The following is a 19068-nucleotide window of genomic DNA, read 5'->3' on the forward strand; positions in this document are numbered from 1 at the left end:
ACAAAAAGATTGTGATCTTGGCTAGGGTCTGAAGGTACTACCATACCACAAACAATAACAATAAAATGGAGTATGGATCCTCTGTTTTGGGGTTAGTGAAGCCAAACTCTAACTGATGAGGGTTTGCAAATTCAGACTCAAACTCCTCAGCCCAGGTCCTGACTCAGATCTCTGGTGATTTACCGTCTGTAGGAGACAGAGGCCCAAAACGAAACCCAGAGTCAGAACAGCCCCACACAGTGGGCGAGTGCAGATCTGAATCAAAATGCCCCTAATCTCTGGGGAACACAAAGCTCAGAATCCTGAGCTGAGCTTTGCAGCTCAGACCCACCTCTAGGGTCTTCTGATGTTGATATTGTCACCCCCCCATCCCTATCTGCCTCACTATACTTAATTAACTGTGCTGCAGCCCCAGAAGGGTACGATTGACAGGTAACTGGAGATTAAGGGCCTGCTTCTGTCATCTTGTGTCTTGCGCAGTCAGTTACACCGGTGCCAAATGGGCGTAGAATACGACCAGATTAGAATGGCAGTGTTTTACATTCACTTTGCGCTGGTGCGAATGACAGCCCAAGGCGGCCCAGAATCAGGCTTTAAATGATTTCTGCATGGAAAGGGGACAATGAGGGTTTTCACGCCCATTCGAAATGTGACTAAGCTAGCGGGAGTGGATGCAGCAGCTTGGAGTTCATATGCCAGTGCTTGGCAAGAAACCTCACCTGTCTAAATTCTGCCAAGAAGCTGGCATCTCCCATGAAGTGTGGTTTGTGCCTGGCTGCCCGGGGTCAGGATTTAGATGCAAAGCAGGAACTACACTGCTTTATCAGCACGTTAAGTGCCACAGCTCTGTAGACCGCCAAAGCAGCATTTCATGGGTTTGTACAGACCAGAGATTGTCTCCGTGGCTCATTAATCTATTTGAAGGCAGAGTTGAAAAATTAACCATTTAACCTTCTTGCAGAAACCTAGTAGATTTAACACATACGCAGATATATCTCTTAAAAATACATGTAAATTCCCATTGAAGGGGTCTCATCTTAGCTAAACTAATTCCTTAACTCTGCTCCTTTACTAGATATTTTCTTTACTGACCTTTTTTTAAGGTGGGGATGAAGGACGGTATTTCTGGGCCTGGCCAAGTCTGAAGTTTGATATCTGTAGTTGGCACAATTTTCTAAGTCTCTGGGGGGCCCTGTCTGGACTAGAGGTTCTGGTCAGGTTGGTCTCTCTAGCATGACTGTAACACATGTGCAAACCCTCAATCAACTGTAGCTCATGCTGTGAAAGCCAGGGGATCCCCCCTCCCCCAAGGCTTCCACACAACCAAGGCTCTATCATGTCAGTTCATTCCTGTTTCCACCAACATGGACGGGGTTGCAGTTCCTGAGAGAGGGATGTGGGAGATCTAAGCACTTCCTCTGCTGACTTCCTCCTTTGACTGCCTCTGCAGATACAGAGAGAGAATATTTGAAAATGAGTTTGCATGGTAGTTCCATACTTGTGTACTGTACCTCTGATCACTGGTTTTGAGACCACTGGGAGAACTGAGGGCTAGTTTCCTAGTCCCTGTTCTGTCCTGGAGCAATCCCCCAGGATTCAAAGGAGAGCCAAGATGTATTCAAGCCACTGTTCCCTCTCCCCTGTCTTGAGCTGACCCCAAAAGAGCTCTAGTCCAGCTGAGGATCTTATCTCGAGGCTGGAGTCCCATGAAGGGCCCGTGTCTTCACTGACCTTCAGTGGTAGCATGGCAAAATATTGTGATGTTACAGAGCTGTGATAGTTATAGAAGCAGGTTGCTATAGTGACACTTGTCTGTTCATCTTCCCAGCTGTCACAGAGATGGACACTCCACTGGTTCTTTAAACAAATCCCTCCAGATTTTTTTTAAAAAGTTGCATGAACATTTTCTGTTCCATTTCCATGCCAACATTAAAAAGACTCTTGAAATCGCATTTGCTTCCAACTTACTGGCAATTATTCTCCCTTTCCACCTGTAACACGGATGCTGCCCAGGATTTTAGGGCTGGATCTAGTGGTGCGAGATGACAATGGAAACATCCTGGACCCGGATGAAACCAGCACGATCACTCTCTTTAAGTCCCATGAGATGGCATCCAAAAGGATCGATGAAAGGATCCAAGAGGAGAAGGTATGTCCCTGCTTGTTTGTGGCCTTACCCCCATGAAGTCACCTGTGCTCTCTGCCTTTGTGTATGTCAGCTGAATTTTTGGTTAAAGGATGTTATGCTGTCGTAATGGTGTTCTATCTGGCATCAAAGCTAGACTGAATTCCACTGTGTTTCCATTAAAAACAAAGGGGGAAATCCATTTTAGCAATCCATTTAATGGGGACTGGGCATCCGGAGCTCCTTGGAAGCTTTGAAATTCTCAGATAAACGTAGCTTGCTCCTAGCTTGTCCAAGCCAAAGTGCCTTAGTCGCTTCAGAAAGTGGGACTTAGGCTCCTAAGTCACTTGAGCACTTTTGGATATTTAATTTAACCATAAGCATTCTTCTTTTTCCTCCTCTAGTTAAAGACATACAAGCTGTGATTTATGTGTTGTTCTTGTCAACGTATATGTATGTTACATGTATATGAACCACTTTGGGACACAGACGCTTCTGTGATGCAACATGGGTTGCTCCATCAGTCCTCCTATCCAACTGAATGAATCAACCATCAGTCCTGTCTAGAAATTAGTTGAATCCTTAAGGAGACCCAGCACTAAGCTTTATCCTACCTGAAGCCTCTATTCTTTCTAAGGAGACACCTTCTTGTTCATTTCATCTTTCTCTGCAGTCTCTGCAACAGAATGTAGACCTCCGAGGGCAGCCAGTATTCAACTCAACGCACACCTACGGCCTGTATGTGAACTTCAAGAACTTTGTCTGCAACATTGGAGAAGATGCAGAGTTGCTCATGAGCCTCTATGATCCCGACCAGTCGAAACTGATCAGGTAGGTTGCTGCTGAATGGGAAAGTTCCCTGTTGTTCTGTGGTGATGGTGGTGCCCCATCCGATGGCGCTGCAAAGAAGGCCATAAGGGAGGAGTTGGTTAGGGTTGTTTTCTTCTTTAGTCTTTTGTTCTTTCTTTTGGTTACTCCATCAACCAAAGTGATTTGGGCAGGAATTATTTTACCTCAAATGAGACCTAAAACCAAGATCCTGAGCCCATGTGAGCCTTAAAAATCCCACGAGACTTGTTAAAGGGGTAAACATATTCACCCCAATACATTAGTCAAATTCCAATTTGTCCCTTTACATTCTACTTACCTTATATCCCCTTGCAGTGTCCCCTTTTGGACTGAATATATTTTCTTCACTGTCGGCCTTAAACGGCGTATATAGGTTTGGTGTGTTCTGTTCAACAGCTGCCTCTCTCCACCCCAGAGGGGCTGCATTTCACCAATGGGTGAAGTGACTTCCATGTATCATTTGTATATCACTTGGGGATTAAAGATGTTGGTTAAAATGTTGTAAAGTGCCTAAGTGACTTAGAGGTTTTTGAAAATTTTACCTAGTGTATATGAATTGCAGAGGTTTATTTTATTTTATTTATAGTGAAAATTACCTGGTTCGCTGGGGCAGTAATGGGATGCCGAAGGAAATTGAGAAACTTAATAATCTCCAAGCGATCTTTACAGTAAGTCCTGTTGTGTTTGCAGCCTGGAAATTCTCCAATGCTTAGTCATCCACTGTAATATTTATTATTATTATTATTATTTACTGCTTCTCTTGGAGAAGCCCCTAGAGTCCCCAATCAAAACCAGTGCTGTATAAATACCAAACCTATTATCCTCCCTTTCCCTTTTTTAATGAGTCTTGTATAAACACGACAATTCTCATGTATTCTGTGGGAGGAAGCTTTTGTATCTGGCAAATGCGGATTTACTTTGGCAAGATGACCTGGGTCAACCAGTATGTAACCAACCAAACAGGAAAGTTATGTACAGTGTAAGTGCCACAACAAAGACATGCCCTTGCTTTATATTCCTCACCACAGCAACCTAGTTTGCCAGGATTTTCAAAGCGATTAGTAATGTTTAGGTGCCCAACTGAAACATCTTAATTAAAGGGGTCTGATTTTGAAAGAGTGCAGAATACAGTGCCCTTTGAAAATCAGGACCCTTTCAAAATGTCTTAAGTTGGGCATTGAAAATCATGTGTCACTTAGACACCTCTTTGCAGCTCATACAGACAAGGCTTTTGTAATCCTTAGCAGAGTAGCAAAGTGGCGAGCGTGATCAGCAAAGAAGTACAGAAGAGACCACATCTGATATGTTGCACCTCATTTTAAAACACAACGGTTTTAGTGGCACTGGAGTTAATTTTTAAAATGAGAAGTTGCACCTTCCAAAAATGCATGAATACCAATTATGTTCCTTGGACCTTTGCTCATGGAAATCATGTATGCATGCAAACAATTGAGCTGCATCCACAATTCTTTTGCCAGCAGAAAGTTTTCCATGCTTTTTGCTTGGATAATTAAGGTTGCACAGACAAGCTGGGGTGTCCGCATTTGAAAATGTGCCCCATCATGATTTTTTAATATCTGTAAGGGTATATATTTTTTCCAAAGGCTGCATTTTAAAGGTATTTTGGTGCCTGAAGATGCAGATAGGCACTTTCGGAAATCCTATTGAATGTCTAGCTGCATTTTTAGGCACCAAAATAGATTTAGAAATTGGTCCTAGGTGCCTTGTTGTTTGTTTTTCAGTTGAATTCTCCTATTTAGGAGGAGTTGAGCTTGAGTGCATTGTTGGTTCTGTTCTTTGGCAGGGTTTCTGTGTCAATATTTTGCTCTTAGTTCTGAGTTTGTACAGGCATTAGTGAGCTAGCTAGCTGGATTGTATAAAATCACTTGTAACCAGCTGTTCATGAAAGAATAACACTTCAGTGTAATCATATGTGGCATGTTCAGACTAGAAACGAGAGTGGCACAAGCTAACTGTCCTGTCATCAGTAGATAATGCTTTAATAATAAAATTATTTACCATCGTTTCCAGAACTGGTGCTGGGAAGTCTTATTGAAGGACAGCGCGTTGTTAAGAAGTTGCTATGTGTTAAAATTGTCAGGCACGTGCCATATATTTGCCTTAGCAGCCCTTTTATAAGTGAGATTGTGCTTTCTTTCTTTTCAGAAATTTATCTCCTAGCTTAAATGTGTTTGTCCTTGTCAGATGGCCGGGAAGTAATGAACATTGGCAAATGTCTTTTTGTTTTTTCTACGTTCACAAAGCAACTAGGTTTAATTTTCTCTATTTTAAATGGTCTCTGCTGTTTCTCCAGGACCTGAGCAGCTCTGACCTGATCAGGCCCAAAATCAGCTTGGTGTGTCAAATTGTGAGAGTGGGGCACATGGAGCTAAAAGATGGGAAGAAACACACTGGTGGGCTCCGGAGACCATTTGGGGTGGCAGGTATGAGATGCCGAGCTGCAGAATGCATTAACTGAGAGAGACCATGGTCCAGTGGATCGGACACTGGCTTGGGAATCGGGAGATTTGGGGCTATGTCACTGAACTTGGGAAAGTCAATTAACTCTGCCCGTTTCCCCATTTGTAAAATGGGTAGAATAATACTGACCACTTGCTTTTGTAAAATCTTTTGAGATTTACAGAGGAAAAAGTTCTCTGTGATAGCTACATATTATTACTATTTGCTACTTATTATGGTCTCCATACTTAAACTGCCCAGTTCTAGTCCCATGAAGCAGTGATGTCCCAGTCGATTTTCAAATCCTTATCACGGTGTCATTTCAAGGCTTGGATTTTCAAAGGAGCCTTAATGAGCTAGGTGCCCGGTTCCCATTGAGTTAGGCACCTAATACCCTTGGCCTGCTTTGAAAATCTCAATCTGAAAACACACAGGGAAAATTAAAATTAAACTTTGAAATTAACAGAATGTGAAATCTAAAGGTAAATTCTTTGCTTTGATCAAATCTTTGTAAATCCCATCTGTTCTTTAGGGAAGAATATTCATGTTTTTATGCTATAGGCTGGATCGATGAAAAAAACTGCGTGTGGAATTTGCTTTACCTGCTAAGAGGATGAGAACACTGAAGGCTGGCATTATGTCAATCAGTCAGATTAACAATGCAAATAGGACAATTGACTGGCTGAAGAGAGAGTTGAGAAAACTATTATTCATCTTCTAGGAGGGGAATCAGTATTTTCTGCTTCCACTCGGCTTTCGGAAAGTATATTGATTTCCTTGAAGGGATCAATAAACAATTTGCAAAGCAAAATTCCACTTAGACCTTGTTTACACTCAGCAAATTTTCTCAGAATTTTCCCATCATTGCAAATGATGATCCTGCTCCACCAGTCAGAACAACATTATGGAAAAACTAGTATGGATGGGTTGCTGCTTATGGTTCCAATGCTGTGTCAGCCAGACCTGCTTGGTGCTTAAAAAAACCAGTGGCCCTTTACGTCTCCCAAATTTGTTACCACTAGTGTAGCTGAATCAGAATTAGCATCTGTTGGGCAAGCCATTTTATTTTTTTTTTAAAGTCACTTAGTAGAGGTATAAAATGATTTTTGTTAAACTTGTCTCATTGCAGTAATGGACATTACTGATATCATACATGGGAAGGTGGATGATGAGGAAAAGCAACACTTTATTCCTTTTCAGCAGTAAGTATTGGACATCAGAGTGAGTCACGGAGCAGTATGAATCAGGACAGACAGTCTTTAGAGAATGACAATGTCTGTATGGGAGATTTGGGGTGTATCAGAAAGGCCCATACAGACACACTGGTTAATTGTAGAGTCTGATCCTTTTGGAAGAAAAAGTCTCCAGTCATGTAAAGCCCAAAGTTTGCAGCAAGGTGATTGACTCAAGTGTCATCAGTAAAAACCACCTCAGCTTGATTTATGCTCTGTGACAGGGAAAACACAGCCACTGGAAGGGAGATGGCTGGCCGGGTGGTATCTGAGCACTAGATTTGAAGTAGACAGACTCCCTGGAATCAAACGTTCAAATCATAGAAGGATGAATTGAGGGCAGGTCTACACTACGGGCTTAAGTCAACCCATGTAGTTGGAGTTGACGTAGCTTAGGTTGACTTATTGCGGTTCTGTACCACACTGGGTTGATGGGAGAAACTCTCCCGTTGACTTAGCTTACGCTTCTCGTTCTGGTGGAGTACCGGAGTCAAGGGGAGAGTGATCTGTGGTTGATTTAGCGAGTTTTCACTAGACCTGCTAAATCGATCCCCAGTGGATCAATCACCGCAGTGTTGATCCCAGGTGAGTGTAGACATACCCTCAGAGTCCAGTGCACATTAGAGGGTGGGTTCCTATAGACAAGACCTCGAAAATCAGAAGCACCATCTACTGTGTATGGGTATTGGGGGTGGGATTTTCAAAAGCAACTAAATGATAGGGAGTACAAATCCAACTGAATTTCCCTTGTCTTCACCACTGTGCATCATCTGTCTAAGGATGGAGTAGGAGGAATCGGGTAAAGAGGATAGAAGTCAGGGGTGAAATGATTCCTGGCTGTATGGTTACAATTTCTGGTTTGGAGAGGAGATTCAAGCCCCAGACCTGTGCCTTTCTGCCTCTCTAGTTAGACTGGCTCTTTGATGGCACTGTTAACTTGTTCAGCGTGTTACAGTAATGAAAATGAAGCTTGTTTGGGTAAGCTGAACTGTGTTATTACAATCCTAAATATAGCAGTTTGTTTGGTTCAGCCAGCATGTCATTACGAGGGACTCTCGGTGGAGAATTTTTTTATTCCTTTCATGACCTGTTTATATGACAAGAAAAAGTGCCCCAAAGGGTGTTTTTCCTTTCCACAATAACGTGGATTTACAACTTTTTTTTGTCTGTCTTCACTGCAGGGACATGGTAATTAGAGATTAGCTCATGATGCAGAGTCTGAATCCAAATCTAGGCTCTTTCAAAGTTTGGGGGTTCATATTTGGGTGGAGTGGGGAGGGAGGGCTTGCTTTGGCTTGTTAAAGACAATAGGGGCCAAATCCAAAGGTCAGAAATATTTGGATCCAGGACTTGCTTGGCCTTCAGTCTCCCTGCACCCCATCTTCTGTTGTTCCGCTTATCAGAATCGCCATGGAAACCTACATTAGGCAGCGACAGCTAATCATGTCCCCTCTAATGACGTCCCATGTGATCGGCGAGAATGAGCCTCTCACTTCGGTCTTCAACAAAGTCATCGCTGCAAAGGAAGTGAATCATAAAGGGCAAGGTACGCACATTTGGACAAGGAGCCAGCTTCACAACCTGGGGCACGGGAAAGGAATTGAATTACTTGCGAAGGTTCAGAAATCAAGGCCACTAGAGTCTGTTGCTTCCACTGGGCCAGACTGTGAAATGATGCTATCCCATCACCAAAGCTAAAAGCATGAGCTGCAAATGCTCCCTAGCTGGGCTATAACAGACTCGTATCCTCTGTGGATTGGGCAAGGAGGGAGACTGTAACAGACTCACCAGCGGGTTATACTTACTAAGTATTTATTCCATCCTTACTCAAAACAGAAGACTTGTCCATTTCCCCCACTAAACTTGTTTGCCGCCAGTGTTCTAGTTACCTTGGTAAACTACACTCCACAGCTTACATCTCCTTTTATCCCATCACACCCAACCCCTCTGCTTCTCCTCAATGATTTGGATGTGTCTGAAACCTTATGGTTTGGATTCTGCCACCCTTGCCCAAATTAAATAGTACCTTACTCCAGTGACAGTTCCACTGAAATCACTGGGTCTACCTGCAGAATTAGGTAATAGTCAGCCATGAGCAAGTGTTGGAGAATCAGGCCCAGTGGAAACTTGGGGTTGCGTATTTTAGCTGTGTGTTTGGGATACTACATTATATATATCAAACAAGGAAATTGTCATTAGTTTTCTCTCCTTAAGCCCAGGGTTCATGGTCATACTGTAAGGAGAGTGATCACTTAAGATGAGCTATTATCAGCAGGAGAGCGGGGGGGAGAAAACCTTTTGTAGTGATAATCAAGGTGGGCCATTTCTAGCAGTTAACAGGAATGTCTGATGAAGTGAGCTGTAGCTCACGAAAGCTTATGCTCAAATAAATTGGTTAGTCTCTAAGGTGCCACTAGTACTCCTTTTCTTTTTGGTCATACTATAGACATTGCACTTGTACCAGTAAACATTTATTAAGTACCATATTTTTTTCTTAGGCCTCTGGGTCTCCCTGAAGCTGTTACCTGGAGACTTAGCCCAGGTTCAGAAGGATTTTTCTCATCTTGTCGACAGATCGACTGCAGTGGCTCGCAAAATGGGATTCCCTGAGATTATTCTGCCCGGTAGGTATCTTATCTTCATGAGCACAAACTCTGACTTGCTACCGTGCTTGTGAAGGACGTAGGAAGACACAGAAATCCTGAATTTACCTGTTGTGCAGAGCTTTGTTCCATAGTTGGTTGAAAAGTGTGTGGTGTTTTCCACTAAAATTTTCAAAGAAGATTAACATTTTCCTGTTTTGTCAAAAACTTTCAGCCAGATTTCGGAATTTCATCCAAGAAGTGAAAACTTTGAAAATTTTCAGTTTTGTTTCTGTTGTTATATTTTATTTAAGGAAACCTGAAAAATGTCAATGAATGGAATTTTTTGTAAGAACGTTGCCATTTAATCAAAAAGCCATCTTTCATTGTGACATTTCCCCCCACCTGTTCTATTGAATTCACATAGGGAGGAATTCACCCTGGCAGATAGGAAAGAGAAATACAAAAGGTACAAACTTGGTCATGGCATAATGGAATATGAAGCTCCCTTGCCTTTTATTCATGAGTCCATTTGTGGTCATAAAGAGAGGGGTTGTGTGGAAGTCATGCACGTAAGAATTATTAGCAAGAAGATTGGCACGTGGTAGAGTCTGACCCAAAAACTGAGGTGAAGATGAGACCAGTGGTTCAATCTAGAGCTCCCTTGGTATCATTCAAGGATGTGAAATAACATGGTCAAAGTCCCATGCGGGGGTGTGAAACGTTAACCCCGTAACTTTCCCCAGCTGGCTGTCTGTGAAAAGCGGCTCACCGGGAGTCTCTTAATGTTTCAGGTGATGTTCGAAACGACATCTACGTCACTCTGAAAGAAGGGGAGTTTGACAAAGGGAAGAAGAAGACTCCCAAGAATGTAGAGGTCACCATGTCTGTGCATGATGAAGATGGCAACCTCTTGGAGGTAGGGTGGACCTGCTTGGGTGGTGGGTGACAAAGATGTTGCTTTATGCACGTAGTGGGCTGCTGCAGGATCTCCAGCTGAGATGGCCCTTAATGGAGATCCTTTGTGCAAGGACTGTGTGACTGTTCAGTTCAGGTAATTCTAGGGGACCTCTGTGATTACATTGCTGGGAAAAGCAATAGAAAATGTAATGGACACGCCTGCTTTGGTTGAAGGATGGATTAGATGACATAATGGGTCTTTTCCACCTCAAACATCAATAGGAGGCATAGGATATAGGTACGGTGAGTGCAGTGGTTAGAGCATGGTTCTGGGAATCAGGACTCGTGGGTTCTGTTCTTACCTCTGCTACTTTGATTTTTCTTCCTCCAAACTTGAGCGTTAAGGTTCAGTTAGTCACGTAGGCAACTCAGCTGCTGGCGCACAGCTGAAGGTTGCATCCCTTGGCAGCTGGTGACTAGACTGTAGTCTTGGCAGTAATTTACCAAAATAAGCAGGGGTCTCACAGAGGCCTCTGCATGCTGAGCTTTAGGTCTCTGTATAACCCTAGATTATTCCAATCTTTTATACAATGAATTTTAGGACTCTGTCCTACTGAATTTACACATTAATATTGATGTAAGGAAATCTTTGAAGGTTACAAGTAAAATGTACAAAAAGTACCAAAATAATTTAGATGGCTAAGTCCCATTTTCAAAAGTGATTTAGGCTCCTAAGTGCCTAAGTCACTTGAAATGGGACTTAGGCTCCTAAGTCACTTAGAGGCTTTTGAAAATTTTACCCTCGGTATTTTTTCCTGACTTTATTTGATCTTCACCTTCTGCTTGTCTTTTTCCCCAAAGAAAGCTATCCATCCAGGTGCTGGTTATGAAGGGATCTCCGAATACAAGTCTGTTGTTTACTATCAAGTCAAGCAACCTTGCTGGTATGAAACTGTAAAGGTGAGTGTGTGTATTTTACAGTCCTGCTCCCTTCACATGGAGCCTAAAGAATAAGACAAATCAACAAACCTTGAATCAGCAGAGGACATGTAGAGTAGCATGTTGTCCTACATGGTCTAGAGAGACAGTGTTGTCTGGTTTTTCAGCAAACAGGACTCTGGTCCACTTTCAGCTGCAGAAAGGGTATCATCACTGAATCTGTGGTGTGCTTTGAAAAACCATCCGCACCCTTGCTGTAGACAGAGCAGAGTATCTTTGGGATAACTAAAGGGTTTAACTGCTAATCTGAATTGGACAGGGTTGGGGGCGTGTCTCTGAAATGGAAAGAACAGACCTGCTTTTCTGCACTTGGAATCTTGGTAAAATAAAACCTCAAAAGGCCCTTCCATTTACTTCCTAAACGTTTTTCGTGATGGAAGAGAGAGAGCGTCCTGGATTCCAGACATTATTGAGGCTCTGATTGATTGCATAACCCTGGCCAAGCCAACTGGCCACCTGTACTTCTATAAGATGATGCATCTGAGAAGAGCTTTCCCAGTAACATAAAGTACAAATGCACATATATTTGTGCATGTGTGTGTATCTGCACGCGCGCACACACACACACACACACACACACACACAAAGTAATTTAAATACCTAGATACCAATGGATTCAGGGCTGAACGGCTTTAGCAAATGTTTTCATGAAGATAATGCAAAGAGGATGAGGGGGTAACGCTTTCAAAAGGGCCTACGGGAGTTAAATGCTCAAATTTCATTCAGTTTCAATGGCATTTGCTTGTTGAATTCCCTGCGATCCTTTGAAGATCTTAAACAGAAGTAGAGATGGGTTTTCAAATGTAGGGCCCGGGACAAGAACTCCTGGATTCTCTTTCTGACTTTTCCGCTGATGTGTTACATTGGGTAAGGTACTTCATCTCTCTAGCTATACTTTCCCCATCTGCAAAATGGTTATAAGGCTTTAGCGTGAGGGATTGGGGCATGTTATGAGACTTGCTTTGTTAGTGTTTGTAAAATATTTTGTGTTCCTCCGAATAAGAGGCATATGAGAAGCCCTAATTGTTGTTCTATTTGACCCCTCACGTAATGTTCAGGTGTCTATTGCAATTGAAGAGGTCAGTCGTTGCCATCTGAGGTTTACGTTCCGTCACCGATCATCACAGGAATGTAAGTACTTGGAGCAGAGATCAGGGAGGTTTTTCCCCCCATGTATATTGTGCACTTCATAGCCTAGGTATGTTTCTGAGCGTCCCGCAAAGATGGAACCAGCATTTGGCCTTCCTCCTAACTTGTTGTCTGCTGGGAAGGGGATGGTTCAGAGTTTGGGATTGGCATGGACCAGCAAGGGAATCTTTTCTGATGAGCCCCCTCAACATAATGGGGGAGCAAAACTGGGCTGCTATTCTAAGAAAACAGGCTTTTCCCACCGGATTTCCGGCACTTTTGCTTCTGATTCTGGTTGGAAATCCCGCAGCAGCAGCCTTTCTTGGTGTGTTTCGGCATTTCCCACTTACTGATTGGAAGCAGGAAATGGGAATGACACATGCAAATGGAGAGAAACAGTTATTTGAACCTTAAAATGGCTTTGTCTATAAAAATGGGAAACAGGACTGCCTGTCCTTGGTGCCGAGAAGCTGAACTACTCCTTTTATTTCTAAGTCCTTTACAAAAGTCAGTGCCGGAATGCGCTGTGACTCAGGTCTTGATGGCCTCGTTGCAGGAGGACTTTAGATCAAGTCCATGAGAGGCTAATAAGAAAGTTAAATAGCCAGAGATCTCATGAAGCTGTTTCAGAGCCATGGGCGGCCCCATGAGATCAGATCATAGCCTGAGAAACTGATCCAAAAAGGGCAGTAAGACACTGTAACAGGGCCTCCTTGGTCCTGCTTCTGTCTTGGTCAACAAATCACACAGAGACCCTTGTGCTGGTTTAACATCCTGTGCAGTTTATTTATAATTGAGTCCCACCACCTTCATAGTGTAACTAGAGCATTTACCTCGCACTGCCTGCTTTCCCCCTTTTCACTTCCTTCCTCTGGCTATTTGTGGGCTCTGGCTAACGGCTTCGTTAGCCTTTCTGCCCTGCCCCGCCCCACCCACAAATTAGGCATAGGTCTGCCTCATCAGCTCCAATCTGCTATGCCTGATTGGAGCCGTTGTGAACAGAGTGCTGACGCAGGGTTTCCTATTTAGCAGTCTGTCACAGACACAAACCCATAGAGTTAAATGCAAGATGTGGTGCCAGATTTGCAAAAATAGAGGCAGTAGGTGCGAGTTCAGAAAAGCATGCATTTGCATTCACAATTCCTCTGATTACATGCACAAGTGATTATAAGCTCCTTGGGGCAGAGACCATCTCTTTGTTCTGTATTTGTACAGTGCCTAGCAAAATGGAGCCATGAGCTATGACCAGAACTCCTAGCTATTGGAATGCAAATAACAAAAACATTTAAGGCTTTGATTCGCAAAACTGCCTAAGTGATTTGAATGCTCAATTAACATTAAAATGAGGCATCTTTGGAAAATGTCTGCCTAAACCTCTATACAGAATTGCATGCCCCTATGTAGGGATGCAAATTGCAGTGCATTTCTTCTTGCATCTACCCATTGAAAATTTGGACATAATGAGGCATTAACAAGAAAGTGTTCCCATCTTATTGTAAAAATGGTCTATTGTGCCTTGAGATGTGTTGCAGTGAAATAGTGCCTTTGAAACAGAAGTTATTACTCTTGCTTTGTTCCTTAGTAGCAGCAAGTAAAAAAGGAACCTTCCCATGGGTTGGGAGCTGGGAGAAAATCCAAGAGACAGACTAGAGGTCCCTTTTAGTGAAGATTCTGTTCTTTCTCTTTGCAGCCAGGGATAAATCGGAGAGAGCTTTCGGGGTGGCCTTTGTGAAACTGATGAATGCGGATGGAACAACTCTGCAGGATGGCAAACACAATTTAGTCATTTACAAGGTAGTTTGGGGAAAAAAACCCTTGGTTGTGCAATCCTTGTACTAGCTGAAACGTCTTTCCCAGCCATGTGTGTTGTCTCCTGGTAACACAAGCCCTACTTTACTCACCGATGCAAAGATCCCTTTCAACCTGTTAACCGCCAGAGTCTGAGAACCAGTGACACGCTAATTTATGGTCAGGATAAGTCACCGTTAAATAAGGTTGCACTGGGTGGATCTCTGATCACTTTGACACAGGTCTGATACATTCTTGTAGTAGCTTGTGAATCCATTTTACTTTTTTGCTATATTTGGCTCTGTAACCCAGACAGCCTGTAGAGAAATGGCATGGAGTCACATCTTTTCCTTTTCTGCCTTTAGGGCAGAAGGCGAAAATCGTGTCTCGTCAAAATTACCCTTGAAAATCTCTTAAATAGCAAACCGGAGTGCCGCAGGGTGGCCAGGAGCATTGTCTATGATCAGCAGCACTTTAAAGTCAAGTCCTTTCTCTTCGCGGTACCGCTTGGCCTCCGGAATGAAACACGTGTGGAACCAATCCAGAAGGAATGCTGCCGTCACCCAAGCCTCTTTATTTGGTTGCCAGAATGCAGGCAGGAGATTTTTGTTTTTGCCTTTTAGGGCACGGAGATTTGCAGCCCTATAGAGCAAGCCTGGCTTTATTAAATGTCCAGCTGCATTGCCACAAAACAACACAACCACACAGTCTTTAGCTGCTTTGAAGCCAGGGGCTTGTCTTTCTGATTTTGAAGTGTACGTGCGGTTGGGCATTTTTTCCAGAAGAGCCCAGTCTCGTCAGCATTAAAAACTTGTTCCGGAGGATAGCCCTTTTCTTCGAAGATTTTTTTTTTAATTGTTCGGGATACGCTTTTGCTGCCTCTCCATTGGCAGATGCAGCTTCACCAGTCGTCTGCACGTTTCTGAGGTTGAAGTGGTTCCTAAAACTGTTAAGCCAGCCTTGGCTGGCTTTGAATTCCTTGTGATGAGAAGGCTGTCCCTCTTCGGTGGGAGGTTTCAACAGCCCATAGAGGCTGCCTACGCTACCCGCTGGATTGGTGGGCAGCCGTCAACTCACTGTAGTGAAGACACCACAATGAGTCGATCTAAGTACATCGACTTCAGCTCCATTATTCACGTAGCTGAAGTTGCATAACTTAGATCAATCCCCCCCGCTCCCCACGGAGCGCAAATAGTTGAATTCGCGTAAATTAAATGCACATATGATGCGACTCACCTGTATAGATAAACTACAATACAGAGAGAGGAAAGCTGGTCTGGTGGTTAGGGAATTAGCCTAGAACTTTGGAGATGCAGGTACAAGCTCCTGTTTTGCGGGGAAATGGCTTAGTATCTTTGTGCTTCAGTTCCCAATCTGTAAAATGAGGGTGACGGCACTTTCCTACCCCGCAGGGGTGTTGAGAAGATAAAAGCATTAGAAGATTGCAAGGTGCTCAGATACTCTGAGGATGGAGGCCAGATAAGTGCCTTGGATAGAATGTGATTTTTCCATGCACAACTTAAAAAGAATTCCAGTCCATAACAGATGTGAAAACTGCGGAAAAAACATGCAGTCTGCTGCTGTGTTGGAGAGTATTCGTAGCTAATGAGTGCCTGCCTCCTATGTGGACAGGGGCAAGATGGAGTATTATCAGTATCTGAAAATGACCCCCCCCCCCCCCCCAACTATGTTCTATCAACAGGGCGATAACAAGAAAATGGAAGACGCTAAATTCTACTTAACTCTTCCTGGCACAAAAGTGGAGGAGGAGAAGGACGGCCCCCCAGGCAAAAACCTGCACCACTTGGCCAACTTCACGCCCACTAAAGACAGCACGAAGGACAGCTTCCAGATCGCCACTCTCATCTGCTCCACCAAACTGACCCAGAACGGTAGGTCTGGTGCTAGCAGTGGGGTGAGCGCTATGCTGTGCTGGGAGAACTGTCTGCCAGGTGAACTAGGCCCTCCCCCTTACACGAAGACTCTCTTAGACACTATTAGGTGAGAGGCTAGTTTAACCTGCACCTTCTTACACCTTCCTGTTAGGGGATTAGCAAGTAGAGCAACGCTCTTCTGGTCCTCCAGTGTGAATCATAGAAATGTGGGGCTGGAAGGGCCCTCGAGAAGTTGTCAAGTCCAGCACTGTATGCTGAGGCAGGACCAAGTCAACCTCGACCATCCCAAACAGGTGTTTGTTCAACCTGTACTTAAACACCTCCAATGATAGGGATTCCGCCACACCCTTCGGAAGCCTATTCCAGAGCTTAACTACCCATGAAGTTAGAAAGTTTTTCCTAATATCTATCCTAAATCTCCCCTGCTGCAAATTAAACCCATTACTACTTGTCCTACTTTCAGTGTACGTGACGAACAATTGATCAGTCCTCTTTATCACAGCCCTTAACGTATTTTTAGGCTGTTATCAGGTTCCCTGCTCAGTTGTCGTCTCTCAAAACTAAACAGGCCCAGTTTTTTTAACCATTCCTCATAGGTCAGAGTTTCTAACCTTCACTCATTTTTGTTGCTCTCCTCTGGAATCTCTCCATTTATTCCACATCTTTCCTAAAGTGTGGTGTCCAGAAGTGGACACAGTACTCCAGGCTTCACCCCAGGGACAATTACCTCTTATGTCGTAGAATCATAGACTATCAGGGTTGGAAGGGATCTCAGGAGGTCATCTAGTCCAACCCGCTGCTCACAGCAGGACCAATCCCCAATTTTTGCCCCAGATCCCTAAATGGCCCCCTCAACGATTGAATTCTCAACCCTGGGTTTAGCAGGCCAATGCTCAAACCACTGAGCTATCCCTCCCCCAAGGGATATAACACTCCAGTTAATTCACTCCAGAACATTGGTTTTTTTTTCATGGCTGCAACACATGGTTGACTCGTCTTCAATTTGTGATCCCCTATAACTACCAGATCCTTTTCAGCAGCACCACCACCTAGCCAGTTATTCCCCATTTTGCAGTTGTGCATTTGATTTGTCCTTCCTAAGTGAAGTATTTTGTACTTGTCGTCTCTGTTGAATTGCATCCTGTTGAATTCAGCTCAGTTCTCTAATTTGTCAAGGTCATTTTTAATTCTCATCCCGTCCTCTAACGTGCTTGCAGCCCCTCCCAGCTTGGTGTTATCTGCACGTTTTAGAGGTATTCAACTGGAGACAAGGCCAAAATCAGTGGTGATGGGTAAAATATATATGTGGGGATAGGTCACATATTAGTAAGTGACTGTGAGACTGTCAGTCTAAATCTAGAAGGGGAATCATAGTATAACATACTATGTGGTTTTGGGGTGGAGAGAGTGTAAATTATGCCAACTCAGATTTCCTTTAGACTAAATTTGGCCTTCTGTGTCTTGATTGCATATTATGTGCCTGCTCTTCCTTTAAAAGGTAGTGATCAAGTTTATTTGCAGACTGTGGTTGAGATCTTCAGAGCAGTCTAGGGGATTTACACTCACATCTACTGGTAGCTTTCATGGAGGCTACGTGTCTAAATCCCCTAGTCTGTTTTGAAAATCTCAGCTACAGTCTGTCACTGAATTTGATGTCCCTGGATGGTCCAGAGCTGTGATCAATGAAGCCCAAACCTTAACTCGCTTCCTAAAAGAGGCTTAAAATGTAGCTTTAAGAAGCATTCTGAAAACTCTGAAGGAAACGTAAGAACATTTGTCAGTCAGTCATTCAGTCTGATGGATTTCCCAGCTTATGGGTGTCCTCTCTTAAGTAAATGAGAAGTCTGCAAAATTGCATGTTTCATGTGCTAAGATTTAAAATCATAGAAGATCAGGGTTGGAAGGGACCTCTGGAGGTCATCTAGTCAAATCCCCTGCTCAAAGCAGGACCAATCTCCAACTGAATTATAGGTGTGTCTCTAAGAGCAAGGGCAACTCTGGCAAAGTCAAAACAGCCATTACAAAGTATTATGACTTTTTCTTATAAGCTGATGAGAAAAATAAGCACTGTTTCCATTTCTTTATTGGTCTGCAGCCATTAGGGTAAATCGGCTGTGGTGTTCTTTGCAATCTGTCACTAATTGTCATTGTTCTGTCCTTGGTAGTTGACCTGCTGGGTTTGTTGAACTGGCGTTCTAACTCTCAGCACATAGCGCACAACCTAAAGAAGCTAATGGACGTGGAAGGAGGAGAAATTGTAAAGGTACAAGATCACAGCTTCTGTTGGTGTACAGAGAGAGTTAGGTCCCAATCTTGCAAACACGTAGACACGTGCTTAACTTTTTAACCTTGACGACTACTTCTTCTTCTTCTTCTTCTTCTTCATTAATGACTAAGACCCCACTGTACTACACACGGTAGAAACACAGAACAAAAGGACAGTCCCTGCCCCAATCTAAGTATAAGACAGAGACAACAGGTGGATACAGATAGACAGGGGAGCACCAGGAAACAATGAGACAGGCCTGGTCGGCATGATAGGCAGTGATCTCAGTATTCCAGTGGGTGTGCTAACTTGCTTAAAACACGCAGGCTCATTTACAGATGTGCAGTTACTGAAAAGTCCAGAGATAGCATGGACAGTAACAAGTTTTAGGGGGCTTTATGTTCATAACACTTGGCAGGATTGGGGCTGTAGGGAGAATTCAATGCAAGTTCTTGCAAAATATGATATGCAGGAAAACCCTGATCATTATTTATTTATTTTCGGTAGCATCTAGGGGCCCCAATCGTGGCTTGGGACTCCACTAAGCTAGGTGCTGTACAGACACACAAGAAAAAGACCGTTTGTGCCACAAAGAACTTATTGGCTGAGTCTGAGTGGCTTGAGAACTTTAGCTGAAAATTGGAATTTCCGGGAAAATGAAATTCTGATTTTTGAGAGACTTTTTTTTTTTTTTTTTTAACTTTGGATAATCTATATGTCGGCTTACTGGGGCTGTGAAATGGGGGTTCGTTTTGAAGGTCAGTTGAAAATTGTCTTACTTGCTGAGCTACTTAAGTTAAGGCGGCGTGTTCGTAAAATCAGGACTCCTGGTGATTGCCAAAGG

General features: G+C 43.4%; 1 protein-coding gene across 4 annotated transcripts in view; it reads left to right on the forward strand.

The window, feature by feature from the left end:
- DOCK5 (dedicator of cytokinesis 5) overlaps positions 1 to 19068 on the forward strand; it is a 132456-nt gene that overhangs the window by 54828 nt on the left and 58560 nt on the right. For all 4 annotated transcript variants that reach the window (XR_006287520.1, XM_037886154.2, XM_043536224.1 and 1 more), the window contains exons 7-19: positions 2014 to 2149; positions 2799 to 2956; positions 3561 to 3642; positions 5289 to 5418; positions 6564 to 6636; positions 8070 to 8212; positions 9165 to 9290; positions 10043 to 10167; positions 11010 to 11108; positions 12206 to 12278; positions 13966 to 14069; positions 15766 to 15955; positions 18124 to 18221. Coding sequence is in view for 3 of the 4 variants with exons in the window: in XM_037886154.2 (XP_037742082.1) it covers positions 2014 to 2149; positions 2799 to 2956; positions 3561 to 3642; positions 5289 to 5418; positions 6564 to 6636; positions 8070 to 8212; positions 9165 to 9290; positions 10043 to 10167; positions 11010 to 11108; positions 12206 to 12278; positions 13966 to 14069; positions 15766 to 15955; positions 18124 to 18221 (1537 nt within the window). In the remaining variant the exon portion in view is untranslated. The remainder of the gene's footprint in view (positions 1 to 2013; positions 2150 to 2798; positions 2957 to 3560; positions 3643 to 5288; positions 5419 to 6563; positions 6637 to 8069; positions 8213 to 9164; positions 9291 to 10042; positions 10168 to 11009; positions 11109 to 12205; positions 12279 to 13965; positions 14070 to 15765; positions 15956 to 18123; positions 18222 to 19068) is intronic.

This window comes from Chelonia mydas, chromosome 26 (genome assembly GCF_015237465.2).
Source record: "Chelonia mydas isolate rCheMyd1 chromosome 26, rCheMyd1.pri.v2, whole genome shotgun sequence".
In the NCBI taxonomy this organism is placed as follows: Eukaryota; Metazoa; Chordata; order Testudines; family Cheloniidae; genus Chelonia; species Chelonia mydas.